At 48.0% G+C, this 16,992-nt stretch overlaps 1 protein-coding gene across 1 annotated transcript in view; it reads right to left on the bottom strand.

The window, feature by feature from the left end:
• Positions 1–4,973: 4,973 nt before the first annotated feature.
• MAEL (maelstrom spermatogenic transposon silencer) overlaps positions 4,974–16,992 on the bottom strand; it is a 1,196,692-nt gene continuing 1,184,673 nt past the window's right edge. Inside the window, exon 12 of the mRNA XM_086935541.1 lies at positions 4,974–6,314. Within this exon, the coding sequence (XP_086791667.1) occupies positions 6,202–6,314 (113 nt within the window). The 3' untranslated portion in view covers positions 4,974–6,201. The remainder of the gene's footprint in view (positions 6,315–16,992) is intronic.

Below are 16,992 nucleotides of genomic sequence, written 5' to 3'. Positions count from 1 at the left end.
GAATAATTTGTGTAACCGCGATAGAACAACTTCTTCAGTCACTCCTTCACAAGACTTTTGTGACAGGTTAAACCTCTTTTTCACTGACAAAATTACCACTATAAAAAAGAGCATACTTAATCTCCCTATCTCTGTTCCTATGGACGACAGCTACCATAACACTACTATATTAGAACCATTTCCTCTGATCGACCCAAAAATATTGTCTGACCTATTAGTACGTGTTAAATCTGGATCACCCGATGACATCTGTCCCCCACATATATTTAGAGAAATAGGACTAGCCACTCCCCAAGTAGTACTTTCATTGCTGAATGAATCACTCACACAAGGCAAGGTCCCTGGTAGTTTTAAGAATGCCCTGCTCATCCCACTGTTAAAAAAACCTGGTGCAGACCCACTTGATCCGATTAATTATAGGCCCATATCCCTCTTACCTTATGCATCTAAGATTCTGGAAGCCTATGTCTCCTCTTGCCTGTCCAAGTTTATTGAAAAATCTGATTACTTGGAACCAAATCAGGCCGGTTTCCGCCCCTGTCACTCAACGGAGGCCGTGACTCTGGCTGTCCAGAATACTTTAAGATCCAATGCTGACAGAGGCATACATCAGGCCCTTGTACTTCTTGACCGGTCGGCCGCGTTCGACACGGTTGACTATACCATCCTTGTCAACCGTGTCGAACAAGCCGGTCTGAGAGGTTTTGCCCTAAATTGGATCACTTCCTTTATAACAGGGCGCTCGCATTCAGTAAGACTTGGCAATTTCACAGCTCCTAAAATTCCAACCATATGTGGGGTCCCTCAAGGCTCCTCATTATCACCTTTATTATTTAATCTTTACCTTCGCCCATTACTTTATTCTTTGCAGAACTCCAAAGTTACCATCTACAACTATGCGGATGATCTCCAGCTTGTCTTTCCACTCAACACTGCTGACTCCGTGACAGAATTTCAGAACACGATGACACACATACAGAGATGGATGAACCTCAACCATCTAAAACTTAACCCAGGCAAGACAGAGCTGATCTTGCCTGGGAAAAGTGAATTGAGTTGGGGCCCATGTTTTTGGCCATCTGACATGGGAGCCCCACCCACAAAATCCCTCTCTGTAAAAAGCCTGGGGGTCACGTTGAGCGCAGATCTATCTTTGAAGGGACAAGTTGGAACAGTAGTCTCCGCTAGTTTTTTCCAACTTAAAAAAATTAAAAAAATAGCCCAGTTCCTCACACAATCTGCTCTTCTTCAGGTAGTCATTGCTCTTGTTCTTTCCCGACTGGATTTTTCCAACAGCCTTTATCTGGGACTCCCAGTTGGCCAGTTGAAAAGACTTCAGCTTGTCCAAAACCAAGCAGCAAGGCTGTTTTGTAAACAATCTAAATGGCAGTCCATCAGACCCGGCTTGGAAAGATTACATTGGCTACTGGTAAAACAAAGAACTGAGTTCAAAACTGGATGCATTATCTTCAAAGTCTTGCAGGACACTGGACCAAAATTCATTAGGAATCTTGTTTCTAGGTAGAACCCATCTTTAAACCTTCGCTCTGCGCATAAAAGCCTTCTGACTGTACCCTCTTTTAAGAAAAAACGGTTGGGGGGGTAACTGCTTTGATCACCTTGCAGCTACCTTTTGGAATTCCCTTCCCCTGCCTATTAGACAGAGCCCTGATCTTCTCACTTTTAGACGCTCTTTGAAGACCTGGCTTTTTAAACAGGCTTACTGTTAAAGTATTTGGCTTCTTATACAGGCTCACTCACTGAGCAATTACTAGTGTTATGTTCCTCTCCGATAGCGCCATGAAGCCCACGGGAGTACGTGCGCTTAATAAGTAATTTTTAACATAACATAACAGTCAAGTGCAGATGCTCCAGCATCTCGTCAGATGTTTCAGCAGACTTGGCTAAGTTGAAGATATCTTCAACTTCTTGTTCTTCTCATGCTTGAAGGACTTACCAGGTTTTGCCAACGAGCTTGACTACAAACCATTGGGAGTGGGTCCACAACCAATCCCGGGACCTTCCTCTCAACCAAGATTGTGAGAGTCACAGCGTTGAGCAGCAGAGGCGCTTGTGGGTCCTCTTCCTCAAGGCCTTGGGGCATGTGGCACAGAAATCTACGCAGGTCTTGGCATCATGATTGTGCTGCAAGCACCAAAGGCACACCAAATGTGGGTCCATCGCTGACATCTGTTGATGACAGGATTTTATTCCAGCCTTCCTAGTGGACATCCTCAATGCACCATGAGACAGACTCAAAACATTCGACAAAAAATAAATGATAAAAATCTGCAAAAAGGTCAGTCAAAAAAAGACTGAGGGTAGCTCTTCTCTGGATCTGTGCTGACTGGTGCATACAAAAAAGAACTGAAGTCAGTACACTGGGGTGGCACCTAAACAGGTACCGCACACGTTAATTCCGGCGCACAATGCCTCGCGGGACCAAACAACGCCACTTATCAGTGAACACAGATCCAGTCTGATGCCTGGGAATTAGACTAAGGTAAGAAATCTGAGGCTGCAAGTCTCTATCCGATTAAAGATGTCAAACAAGACAACTATCCACGCCAAATATATTCTTCTAAACTTTAAGGGAAAGCAGCAGTAAAGCGATATGCATAAGATGAGACTGCAATCCAAACCAAAAGTGAAAATCAGAAAAAAGATAAAGTGCAAGACAGACAGACTCTGCATTAGAGTACAAAGTGGTTTATGTGTGCCCAACACTTGGATGCGTGATGTCTACACATGTGCTTAACATATCTTACAATTAGAGTAACAGAGTCAGTTTAATTTCCCAACCCAAAAGTTAGTGCAGCTTTCAAGTATAAATTCAATATTTGTTCTGTTGACTCACCTGGTCTCTCCCTCCCCCGCACCAATCACCTGACACTGTCTGCCATGGTAAAAACTGAATCTTGCTTCATGAACATTAATTTTAGATCTTTATTGGGAATAATACAGAAGAAAAATATAGAACAATGAAATCTACACATATGTTCTGTGATAGGCATCTCAACAGGCCTCATAGTTTAGCACTTGAAAAAAGTACTACCTGGCAATTTTGATCATCATCTTTTTAGGCTGTCGAGGGCTGAAAACTGCCTTTCAAAAACTTGTTAACATTTTACTACAATCAAATATATTTTGGTTTCATCAGCAAGTTCACTGCAAATTAGTTTGCTAATTCGGCACATTTTAAGGGAACAGCTTATCATCAAAATGTAGGCTACCAGTGTCTTCATGAGGACCTGTACAGTATAACTGCTGCCTTTATTAAAACAACATCAACAATATTTGAAAAAACTAATTTATGACATTTCTGAATGAAAAAAAGATACACTTTAGGACAAACAAACGGAGACAAACTGCAATGGCCCGACACCACTGGGAAGCAACTCCCTGGCCTTGAGCTGAATTAAACAACTAATTGAAGAATGAATGTCACTAATACAACAATACACAAGGAGAGCATAGCTACATCTTCAGGAGACCACAGCCCATTAGAGGAGATGATAAACATGATTTCAACTGCTTACATTTCTCAAGAACAGGTGTTTACTATGAAAATGTCTGGGATATGAACATACACTTGGTTATCACGAAGGGGTTACTGTTCCCAATGGAAAGATACAGACAGCTGCTTAAACCTGGTTGCTGCAAAAAACACTTGAGTTAATTCTGGTTTACAGTCCAGGTTGGACACTGTTGAAGGTGGGGGAATTTCTCCTTTTGGCGAAGGCAAACCAAGCAATGGCAGGGAAGGTAATGTGCTGCAACTAAGGAAAGCATATACTTCTTCCTTACCACACTGTTTAGCAGAGGAGGCCAATCTTTACAAATCAAGGGGTTGGAATCTGGAATGCCTATCAGACGTTCAAATGGGCACATTGACGACTACACACTTGACTCTAGGTATCATAGGAATACAGAGTGTTGTCGTCTCTGACTCCTAGTTTTATTATTTTATATCATGTTACAGTCCTGAAGAAGCGCAACGGGATACACTAGGGACCAAGACTTAGCACGAAACAGGTCAACCTGAATCTCACTTTCACCTGCACTTACACTCACAGATAAGAGCAGCAAGATAATCCTCACTCCTCTACAATTTTTGTTTGAAAGAGGTTCTCCTTATCCTTCGCTTTTAATCTTACCACCCAGACCCCTGAATTAAATTCTGTTTCTGGGTACCATGGGGGTAATTTTAAGTCACTCGCACAACTTTTAGACCCACGCGCACAACTGCGGCATCACTCCTAAAAGATCTGACAAAGAGCCCTCTCATGGGGCCTGTGGGGGACAGCAGTACCACCCCCACGAAGAGCACACGCCCGATGATGAAGCATGACACCCACATGGGTGTGTGAGGGTATTTTTTCCAAAAGGAGAAATTCCCCCACATTCATCGGTATCCAACCTGGACTGTAAACCAGATTTCACTAAAGTCTTTTTTGCAGCAACCAGATTAGGCTGCTGTTTGTATCTTTCCAATAGGAACAGCAGTAACCCAGTGATAACCGCTCGATTCTATGGGAGCACCGGTACTGGACCTCTCCTTTCAAAATAGCTCCTGGTCCCCCCCTTCTACATTGTGTATGAACATACACTTCCAGATGCCAGAAGAAAATAGGGGTATAATGCAGGGCCCTGCAGTGTAGAGGGTGGCACCATTCAGCCAAAGCCAATTATTATCTGTGAGATATGCGAGACTCGGGCCCCTCATCACATTCTGCAAGGGGAGGGGGGCATTTTGTGTTACGCGACTGGAAGCTTTTTAACAAATGCAACATTAGTGCACCATTATATCAGCTACAGCTAGCAGCAATCTATCAGCTACAAATTAAATACAATAGGTTTTCAACGGTACATGAATGACAACAGCAAACAGCATATTTTACATTCCAGGGCCCCAATATGCATCCAACAAAAGTAAATATCTTCCAGAAATACTGCCATGTACTTTTTTGTTTGTCATAACTTATTTATTGTAGCACTGTTTTAGCAGTGTATGATTTGCTTTTCATTCAGTTTTCCTTCCTTGCCAGGGTCCAGCAGTTTCTAACTTCTTTTCTGCTTCTGCTCTAGGACCAAAATAACACTGTGAAGTCTCGGGCTGCAAGTTCCGTTTTGCTAACAAGCATTAGCCAAGTGCAAAATCTTGAGACTGAAGAGATCTTTGGGAGAAGGACCATATAATCAGACTAGCTTGGAGTACTGCCGCTTGTGTAAAGCACAGGGATGATGTCTTGAGCACCTTAAATTGATATCAGCGATACATATCCAAACAGTCTAAAACGCATTTTAAGGGGCAAAATCACACATTTTCAATTTACCATCACATTTAAAAATAAGGGTAATTAATATGGTTTAGCAAAGTTCTAACAAAGGCAATTTTTTTGGTAAAGCAACACAAGATGTCTGCACAGTGAAAAACAATATTTCAGGCACCACTGCATTCAAGTTTCCGTTTGTTAGTCATGGAAATCATGCATTTTCCAGATGCGTGCAAAGTTGGTTTCTAAAAGAATCTGCCAAATAAAGAATAGGCTGGGCTATGCAGAGCACACCTAACCAAAAATATTGACAGTGTTGGATTATTCTAACTTGGACAAATTTGTTTTTTAAAGTGTACATCTGCTATTTTCCTAAATTCAAAACAGAATATAATCAGAGGTCTAATTACCGCCTACCTATGCTCAATTTGCTTCTCCTAATAAACTATGATCGTACTAAGGTTAAAAGTTTACTTCTGATAGAACATGTTCTTTTGTGAACTGATTTTTCATAAATTGAAGATATCTCAAAGTACTCCTACTAGTAACACATTTATGTTATATATGAACTAAAAAAAGAGTCACTTGAGTATCCAGACTGTCCTAAAAGCGAGGTTGCCTTCTGAAGATGATTTCAAACCCATCATAATCGTTATGGAAGCTGAAACTATTAAAATTACAAAGGGTCCAACTAAAGATATAGTGGTCTAGTACAGCACTACACTATTTCTAAACAGTAAATGAAGACAAGCTTGACCCAATCAAACATTTTGAAACATGAATAATATCAACACAATGAAAAGTATATCGGACAGTCAAAATTTACATATTCAGTTAAGCTTGCTCAACTATCTTTTTGGGAGTTGGATTGCCAATAGAAACTCTATAATTCACAAATTCTGAAGTTGATCTAAGCAGCAACAGTTTAACCGCTAGCAGACTTCGATGCTAAGGTCTCCAACAGGCGTGTGATCCCTCTTCCTCGCCCGATTCTGGGCACAGCCAAGGACTTCACTCCAGCAGGATGAGCTCCATAATCTAAGGGCATGGAAAATACATGACCATTTAACAAATTTAAATATTCTTGACATAAAACCCCCATGTGCAGTGGGGCGAATTGCCCAAAACGTGGATAAGTGAAGCATTAACTACGGCAAATGGGACATATACAAAGTCAACATTTTTTACGTTAATATTGCAAATAAGTACGTTCTAGTAAGAACAAGGGCAAAATCTTTTTTCAAAAGGTGTTCAATTTTTACATTTTGTATGTTCAACTACACACTTGTTTGATGAAAAGCTCCAAGAAGCAATTTTTTAGGTTGGATTTTGAGAAGTACAAAATCAGTATAGGCTAAAGAAAATGTAAAAAACGCTTGTGCCCCTTACTCCCTTTAAAGCAATCACCGTTTAGTTAACTTCTAAACAAAAACTAAACAAACTAGGAACCCATATGTATCATTGGGGCACCACCCATCAGGTGCACAAGTGCAACATTTTTTTGGGGGAAAAAATCCAATTAGAGTGATTGTTTTGCCTTACAAGTTGGTGCAAGGGTCTTGATGGCAAAAAGGTTATGGACCAAGTGTGAATAGTCAGTGTTGCCAAGTCATCCTGTGCCCTGGGCAGCCACCCCCCCCCCCCCCCCCCCCCAACTTTTTGCTGACTGATACTGGTGGCAACTGACTGACTGAGCCTGGGCTCCGCCTAACCAGGCCCAGGGCTATCCTGAAAGAAACATTAGAATACAGTTAAAACAACTACATACACTAGGGTACACAACAGTGTAGGTGGGGTACCACTGTGAGTGGCATTACCTCCCCTATAGACCCTTGGTATATAATAGGGCAGGGGCATTGAAATTACCTAGAAGTCCCCAGTACCCTGGGGCATGGCAGTTTAGAGGCGAGCAGCTCTTTTTGCACTTGCATGTGTGCACTGATAAAGCCAGAGTTCAGTGGGGGCGTGGCCTGGAGCCGTCAATGGTGGACGTGTAGTTTGTTAGCTCCGTCCTATGCCCTAGACACGAGCTAATTATCCTGCACTTCCCTGCCTGCAACCCACCTAATTTCGACACAGGCTGTCTCCGGAGGCTGACTGAGGGAAGCGGTGCAACGCAGCCCCTCTGAGACGTCTCCGTTGCTGAGCTCCGGCGGTGAGATCTGGTGCGGCCTTCAGGCCAAAGCGAAGCCCCGTCCTGGAGTGATCGGCCTGGCCGGCCCACCCACAGCCTCACTCGCGGTCCACTCGGGACCCAGACTCGGATTTCTACTGCTCTCCCTGCCGACCCCGGAGTGGGCTGCGGTGCTCATCCTCGCTGCGGCTCCGCTGCCCTTCCACGCACAGCCAATCCAGCACGGTCAGGCTGCTTTGCTGAACGGCCCCCTCTGGAACTCGGGGGCGCCACCGGACCATCCTCCCGCCCGCCCTGGGGGTCGGCGGGCCTCCAGCGTCCCGCCGCTGCGACAAGGACAGCGGAGCGAGTGGCGCAATCACCCTACCACTAACGCCGTGACCCAGCTGCCTACGCCGCATTGTACTTGAGGATCGGCCAGACATCAGGAACATTCAGGCGCCATTTTATCTGCAAGGAGCGGCCTGGTGAAGGCCCTTGAACCCTGACGGACCCCATTTGTCGGCCCCAGCGACGTCGGAACGAAGATCGGGAGCGTCCACGTGACGCAAGGTGTCACATATTGCGAATTCACAGACCACAGGTGCCGGGACCTGGGGGGGTGGAGCGCCACGAGCTGGGACCTTGTATTCCGGCGCTGCAGCCCTGACCTTTGCCGCGCCTCCGACAGGCAAAACAGACGCACTTTCCGGTGGCCTGGACCCCATCGCCTCCTCTCCCACGACACCTCTACGGCGCTAGGGTAGCGCCTACATGCAAAGCCTTCGGCGCTGCGCCGACTCAACCCACGCAGACACCTTGGCAAGATAAGTTACGTCGCCCTAACCAGCCCTGGGTCCCGCGCCACGCCTGTCTCTACCTGGTCAGTGGCTGGTCCTCGCATATCCTCTGCCGGACTCTTCGTGGGTCCGCGGCGACCTGCTGTATGCACTGCAGTGCCACCCTGCTAACGAGAACTATGGGCAGGAATAGGGGCAAACCCCAGGACCAGGGCGCCCGGACAGACGTGCAGTCCACGGGCTCTGAGGACCCGCTGGCCTCCTCCAACGTGGACATTATCCCTCCGACCGGTAAAGGGTCGCAAGACGCCAAACTGGATCTGATTTTGAATGAAATACGCGCGACGCGCGAAGCACTAGAATCGCGCATAGACAATATGGCGACCGGCCTATCCCTATTAAAGGCCAACCATAACAAAGTGGCAGACCGAGTGGCGGAGCAAAAAATAGCGCCGGACGACCTAATCCCGCAGCAGACGGAACACTCCACGAAATTGGAGAACGTGGAGAAGCAATTAAAGCAGCTGTGGGGTAGAGTGGACGATGCAGAAGGACGTGCCCGCCGCAACAACGTCCGCATCCTAGGCATTCCGGAAAGGAGCGAGGGGAGAGACCCCACGCAATTCGTGGAAGATTGGCTGAAGAAACTGGTGGGCCAGAGAGATCTCACCGCCCTCTACAGTGTGGAGAGGGCCCACAGGATGCCGTCGCGGCCCCCACAACCGGGGGCACCCCCTCGCCCCCTGATCGCTCGTCTCCCCCACTTCAGAGACCGCGACACCGTCCTGCGGGCGGCCAGAGAGGACGCACGGATACGCTTCGAGGACAGGAACATTTCGATCTACCCCGATTTCACGCCCACGGTTCAACGAGCCAGGTCCGACTTTCTTGGGGTGAAGCGCAAGTTGCGGGACAGAAACATGAAATATGCGCTTTTGTTCCCTGCTCGGCTCAAAATCCTGCATAATAACAAGTCGCATTTCTTCGACTCGCCTGAGGAAGCGGCGGAGTGGATGGAGGTCACCTTGACACCGCCGGCATCACAGGACCCGTTCACCGACCACCACAGCGACGCCCGAGGGGGCTCGCCGGGCCGGCAGGACGTCGCTCGCAGCCCCGGACATCACTCGCCCCACGGCGCATCGGCAACAACGCATCCTTCCGAACGCCGGACAGCAGGGCACCCGTCTTCCTCCCTACATCAACGTCTAACAGAGGAGGCACTGGCCGCCCACGACGCGGGAGCAACCGGAGACAGACTCACCGTCACCACCGACACCCACACTGAGGTGTCTGGCTCAATCGACAGCTTGCAGCTCTTCCCGAAGATCACGGCCCAGATGGCGGAGGAGTTCTGAACTACGACGCGATTGATCCTCTCAAGGTGGTAACGTATGACTATCCCCCTCCTTTACACAAAGTGGGTTGTAGGTGCAGGGGCCCGTTGCACAGTGGGCTGTCGTGCCCACGCAGACAGTTCAGTGCCCATCGACGGAGGCCTACCACCCCCGGTATGCACACGAACTTGACTGTATTGTGCCCATGTTGGGCACCTTGGTTTGGCCCCTGGGTACGTTGGCTCAGGGACCTTTTTGTTCAGGGACCACTTGGCTGCGAGACACTCTCACCTATTAACATTGCAGGACATATGGGGTCGTCCAGTTGGTACATATTACAGCACCACACAGGTGGGAATGGGACCTCTTAACACTTACCAATTGTGCACCTGGAACGTGCGTGGCATGGGTTCAGTGCATAAACGGCACAGAATTCTGGCACAACTCAACCGAAGAGGGACTCAGATAGCATGCTTGCAAGAGACACATTTGAATGCTGCTGAGGCGGTGAAGTTGCGCAAGAAATGGAGAGGACAACTCTTCGCCACCTCATTCTGCATTTTCGAGGGGGGCGGCGATTTGGTTACGTGGCTCTCTTCCCTTCCAACTGCTGGAACAACGGGTTCATCATGAGGGTCGATATGTTTTTGTGCGGGGACTGTTGGACGGGGAGGCGGTTGTCATTGGTTGTGTATACTCACCTAACACAAATCAGTCGGACTTCCTGTTTACTGTCAACGGGGTGCTTGCGGACTGGGCTGATCATAGCTGGATTATCGGGGGTGATTTCAACGCTGTGCTTTATGTCCTGTTAGATAGGTCACACCCTCCCTTGCAGGCTACCGAGAGCAGGAAGCAGGCTGATGCGCTTGCGAGTTGGGCTGAGGGTTGGGACATGGCAGATGTGTGGCGCAGCATGCACCCTATAGAAAGGGAATACACCACCTTCTCCCCTCCCCACCAGCTCCACACCAGAATTGATCATGTCTTCTGCTCCCGTCCCCTCACAGCACTGATTGTCCGGGCCCAACACATGGGGAAGACACTCTCGGATCACAACCCCGTGGAAATCACTTGGCAGTGGGGTAGGCGCCTGGCCCCCATCCCAACCTGGCGACTGTCTCCTGATCTCCTAGAGGACTCGGTCTTCCGATCTGCTCTGTCTGACACTATAGATACCTACTTCTCCACGAATACACGCACAGCCAGCTCACGGCAGATAGAGTGGGACGCTTTCAAAGTCTGTCTCAGGGGGACTGCTATGACTGTTAAGGTGGGGAGAAAACGGGAGGTGATAGACCAGCTGAGGGAGGTAGAAGGTTCACTAGCGTCCCTAGAAAACGAGGCAGCGGGCACCAATGTTCCATTTACACCACTGCAAGAGGCGCATATTAGACACGCGGAACTACTAGAGGAGCTGCGGCTAATAGACTATAGGGAGTACACAAACAGACAGCATACGCAGGCCGACCGTGCTGGTACTCTACTAGCACGCCTCCTGCGGGACTCCCCGATCAGCCACCCCATCCTGAGAGTTTTGGACCAATATGACCGCCCGGCTACCACTCAAATAGGGATTAACACGGCGTTTAAGGATTATTACACCGCGCTATATAGCCCCCCGCAACCCTTATCGGAACCCGCACTTGAGGCCTTCATGGAGGGTCTAACTCTCCCACAACTTACTATCGGCCAGAACAAAGACTTGAAACGTATTATATCTGTGGCAGAAATCAGACAAGCAATCAGAGCCCTTCCAAAGGGTAAAGCCCCTGGTACGGACGGCCTGCCAGCGGAATTCTACGCCACCTATATTGACCTCCTGGCCCCACGGTTACACACGGTTTATCTAGAAGCCTTACGCACGTCCTCGCTGCCGCAGTCATCCATGCAGGCACTGATCACTTCCCTATTGAAACCGTCCAAGGATGGTCTACACATGGCCGATTACAGACCCCTGTCCCTTCTCAATACTGACTCTAAAATATTGAGCAAGGTGCTAGCGACGAGACTCGTGCGGTACGTGCCTCAACTGGTCCACCCGGATCAATGTGGGTTTTTAACGGGCCGCAATACGGCCATGAACCTTAGGCGCCTGGCCCAACTCATGCTCGGAGACAACATCGATGCTGATTCCGAAGGATGCATTTCTCTAGACCTAAAACAAGCCTTTGACTCCTTGAGGTGGGACTATATGTTTGCCACCCTATTGAGATTCGGGATACCGCCCAAATTCCTAGCATGGGTCAGACTGCTGTACACCATCCCCACGGCCCGGGTGCGCACCTCCAGTCAAATCTCAGGCCCCTTGGCCATAGCCAGGGGCACAAGACAGGGCTGCCCGCTCTCCCCTCTCCTATTCGTCCTTGCCCTCGAACCTTTGCTTTGCAGGCTCAGGTTAATGGCCCCCCGTTATGGCATACGACGGCATGGTGTGGACCATATTGTATCGGCATATGCGGATGATATCATTTTATATCTCCGTGACCTGAGGGGTGACCTGAGCCCGGTTTCCCGGGTTTTCGAGGATTTCAGGGAGATCTCTGGCCTCGCCATCAGCGAATCTAAGTCCTACGGGTTTACATTTGCAGCCGTAGATGGGTCGACCCCTTTACCTTTCGCCCCCCATATGTTCCAGATGGCAGAAACCACGTTCCGATACCTTGGAATACAGATCTACCGGGAGGCGGGCATGATGATAGATGGCAATTTAGGGAAGGCCATTAGATCACTGAAGTCACAGGTTCAATTTTGGCTGACGTTGCCGCTCTCGATACCCGGTAGAGTGGCAGTTTCCAAGATGGTGATGCTCCCCCGTCTTATCTACTACTTCACCAACCTGCCTTTCCAGATCCCGGCGGTAACGTTTAAGACCCTTGACTCCCTGCTTATCGAGCTTGTGTGGGGAGGCGGCCGCAGACGCATAGGTCTGGCCAAACTGCAACTCCCCTCCAGCTCCGGAGGCATGGGTTTACCGGACTTCAGAGCTTATAATTACGCGTGCCAGCTACAATGGCTAGCCTACTGGGTGGCAGGCCGCAATCTACATGAGATTAATATGTCGGTGGATGACCATGCTAAAGGGAGAGTGCACATCTTGCTCCTACCTGGCTCGGTTCTACCTAGAAACGCTCTGCCCCTTCTTAAATTGGCGATCACGTATTGGCGGAATGCGCTGAAATACACGTCCCCCGGGACACCCTATGCCCCCACGGTCCCACTACTGGGCATCCCACTAGGCTCGGGCACACTCACGACGACCCTCCTGGAGCCCTGGCACGATGCAGGTGCAATACACGTAGGTGACCTGTTTGCAGAGGGCCACCTGTTATCCTTCGAGGACTTCAGAACCACTCAGGGCGTCCCCAACAGCTCCTTCCTCCTGTACGCCGGACTCCGACACTATATCGAACGCACGTGGTCGCCTACCGGACGGGAGCCTATTACGAACCCCCTCGTCTCAATGCTCTACCTCATGGGAACGGGCGGCCACCTGACCAGATGGCTCACAGCTAGCATTAAATCAGGTAGGGCACTTCCACTGGCACCACTGCGGGCGAAGTGGGAAATAGACATTGGGAGGCCTCTGCGAGACAAGGAATGGGAGCGCATACTTCAATTCCCTAGGAAAGTAGCTAGGAACCCCAAATACAAGTTCATCCAATTGATGGTACTACATAGAGCTTACCTGACTCCACACCGCCTGCATGTGATGTTCCCTGCAACCAGGAGTAACTGCCCCCGATGCGACGCAGACAACGCGTCGTTGGTACACATGCTATGGCAGTGCCCTAAATTGGGGTATTTCTGGACCACTGTCCATGCCTCGCTTGACACGATTGGTACCCTCCCCCAACCACCAACACTGGAGAGTACACTCCTAGGACTGGGACCGCCGACACGCACCAGAACAGTGACGGCGCGCTTCTCGGACCTGGCCCTGTTGCTAGCGAAGCGTGCCATCACGATGAGATGGAAATCGTCTACACCACCTAACCCTGACTTATGGCGGGCGGAAGTAGTGCGCTGGGGTAAGGCAGAGGGCGAGGCATTACAGAGAGAGGAGAGTAGAGGCCTTCGGAAAATCCCGATATCACTGGAGTGGTTTGACACTTTGGGGGTCTTTGAGGCTGGCAATGACGAGGGGGAGGAAGACACTAGTGATTAACCGCTTAGAATAGTACTACACCACGAGCCACATCCCCATCCACGGTCACTACCCATGGTGCACAGCAATGGGGTTCGGGCGCCCCCCGAACCTGCGATTACATTCTCCCACCCTACCTGTGTGTTACATCAGAACATACACTGCGCGTCAGAACGTTACTGGAGACCCATATGTCAATATCTCAAAGAAGTACCTGCCCAGAGAGTGAAGGGAGGGATATTGTTGGGGTGGAGGGAGGGTACGGGGTTAGTCGGGGTTTGTTAGATTCTTCTAGTTTACCGACAGCATAAAGAAGAAAATTGAATGTACTATGCTCCTATCTATGCTCTGAGCAAACGCATGCATGTGACACCGTGATTAACATTGCGCTTGTATGTATTAAACTGTATGCTGCTACTGCTCTTGAAACTATGCTAATAAACAGATTTAAAAAAAAAAAAAAGCCAGAGTTCAGTTTAAAACAGCCCTGGGTACCAGGACTGCTTTTAAAAAGTAAATTGTGCCCAAACTTAACTATGGCGTTTGGGCTCTTAAAATGGATTACCTACAATGTTTTGGCATATTAGGGACCCTAGGATGTCCCCTTTCAAGGACCCTCTTGGTGCTTCCAGACCCTTGGAGTATGTTTGAGACACATTGGGAGCAATTGAGGAACTTCAGGAAGAAGTTCAAGTAGTTTGGAGCAACTTTGAAAAAAAGCTCCATAGAGGGACCGATTCACCTGGCTATCCAGGCCACCTGTCTTCAACTGCGAGCTGGCCAAACCATCCAGGTTCGTCCTGCTAAAAGCTCCATGGGATTAACCGGGACAGGAAGAAAACTGAAGCCGGCAAACCCTCACCAGATCCGGCTACAGGAGGAGCATCGAGAGGCCCCACGAGAAAAAGCTCCAGAAAAGTTTTAGTCTGCTAGTAGAAAAGATGACCATGAGCAACCGCGAGAGTCAAGCCGCCTGCCTTCCATCGCGTGCCGGCCTGGATTTCCCCGCTGAAGCGATCTAGAGAAATTTTCAAAGTCCGCTCCAGGGAAGTTGACTGGGACCTCGTCACAAGTCAAGTCGGAGAACCCTCACCGGATTACTGGCTGGAAGCTTTGAGGGCCCTCGGAAAGAGAAGCTTCAGAAAAGTTTCTAAGTGTGAAGATAGAAACTGAGACCGGGACCTGCCGCGAACTGTAGCCTATCAGGGCTCCATCACGCCCAGCCTGAAACTTTGACTTTGGTCCGGTCTATCTCGAGCAGGTATCACAATATGGTGCTATATTTTGTGAAATCTTGTGTTGTGTTTTAATTTATGGACTTGGTGTTTTCAAATGCTTTACATACCTGTCTTTGAAGTTAAGCCTGTGTGCTCATAGCCAAGCTACCAAGGGTTGAGCATAGGAATAATTTTCTAAGACCTATGCGTCCTACCCTGTGTTAGTGGCCTTATTGCCAGTGGCAGACCTACATTTGCCCCTACCAATAATCCACCTTCCAACAGTCAGCATATACAGTGTTTTAAATTAAAAAAGTAAGTGCAGGTACTCACTAAAGTGTACAAGAGTGGAGTTGGATTGGGAATAAGGGAGGTGCCAAAGGCATTGCAAGGGGCAGGGATGGGTTTTTGACCATGCCAAGCTTTGTATGCAAGAAGCCTACTTTGATAAAATGTCTGATGTTTCTGTCCATTATAAGAATGTTAACATGTGACCTGCAAGTAAAACAATGATCTATGCAACAAAAATAGTAGTCAAATGAGCTATCTACATAAAAACACTAAGCTGTGATTGTATGTTGCATGCTGTACTTTCCAGCAAAAGACACAATTGATGGACAGAATGCAGAACAAATCATTACATTCTCCCTCAGTCAAGAGATCTGGGTTAAATCCATCATTCTTTTGCTCACCATGCCACCCCAGTTTAGACCTGGCCATATGCAAATCAGTCTTGACCCTGTGCCTCATGGTAACAGTCCAGCCCGAACTGCCAAGTCAGGTCCTCCCTGGACTGGAAACAAGCAACCTAGGGCCAGTTTCGGGGTTTCATCCATCTTCGGCCAGGATAACTTGAATCCAGTAGCACAGTGAGCCTGGGACCGATGTCTAGGCACACCCGGCGCACTTAGGGCGAGAAAGCAAAAGACACAATTGATGGATAGAATGCAGAACTCATTACATTCTCCCTCATTCAAGAGATCTGGGTTTAATCCATCATTATTTTGCTCACCATGCTACCCCAGTTTAGACCTGGCCATATGCAAATCAGTCTAACCCTGTGCTTCATGAGGCACAGGGTCAGATTGATTTGCATATGGCCAGGTCTGAACTGCGGTGGCAGAGTGAGCTAAAGAATGATGGATTAAACCCAGATCATTTGACTGGGGGTGAGTGTTTGCATTGTTCAACACTCCGTTGGTTTGGTTGTACTTTTCAGCAGGCACAATTATCGTTTATGCAAATTTATGGTGGGTGGACCTTTGAATAGAATGTACACAGATCTTTCTAGCAAGTTGATAAAACTACACCGATATTGCTGTTGGTAGCTCAGCCTTTCAACAATTCATTTATGCGGATGAAAAGGAGTGGTGGAAGGAGTAAAAGCGCTGCAGAAGTTATCTCAGAAAGAATAAGTTATCTATTGGGGTAATCTGGCTGCACTCTGTGTAATTAATATACACACCACGATACGCAACATAGCATATGATGAAAAAATAGCTCAGTTGGATTATTCAGTACTTTTCGCAATCCTACGTGTAAATTCAGATAATTTATATCATATGCCTCATATACTTACTATAGTACTTATCAAATGTACTCTTGTATTTTCAATTGTTAATTAAATATTTTTAAAAAAAGGTGTAGGTTTTGAAGTCAAGTTACAAATGGCAAAGAGTGTCTTTCTGAATCAAAATATGACTACTTAACATGAAGTTCCGGTCAGAAGATGGGGCTTATTACAAATTCCTGCTTTTGGCACCCGCTCAGTGTGCAATAAATGGCAACCATGACTGTCAATAACACGCACATACTTAGCCCTATTATTATTATTAATAATATTTCTAGAGCGCGAACAATGGCCCTTGGGCGTCTCGGCGCTAAAATATTTGCAATATTTAACCAGAGATGGGGAATCTGAGTTTACTGATTAAAAAGCCAGGTCTTGAGTGGTTTGCGAAAAGACCAGAGTGAAGGGCTTGATTTTATCGAGTGAGGCAGAGTATTCCATAGCTTAGGGGCTGACACCAGGAATCTTCTATCTCCCCAAGAAACAGATTTGGTAAGAGGAACCACAAGATCATTTAGACTGGAAGAGCGTA

Source organism: Lissotriton vulgaris, chromosome 8 (assembly GCF_964263255.1).
Source record: "Lissotriton vulgaris chromosome 8, aLisVul1.2, whole genome shotgun sequence".
In the NCBI taxonomy this organism is placed as follows: domain Eukaryota; kingdom Metazoa; phylum Chordata; class Amphibia; order Caudata; family Salamandridae; genus Lissotriton; species Lissotriton vulgaris.
The sequence above is the reverse complement of the archived record's forward strand: the minus strand, read 5'-3'. Positions and strand labels throughout refer to the sequence as shown.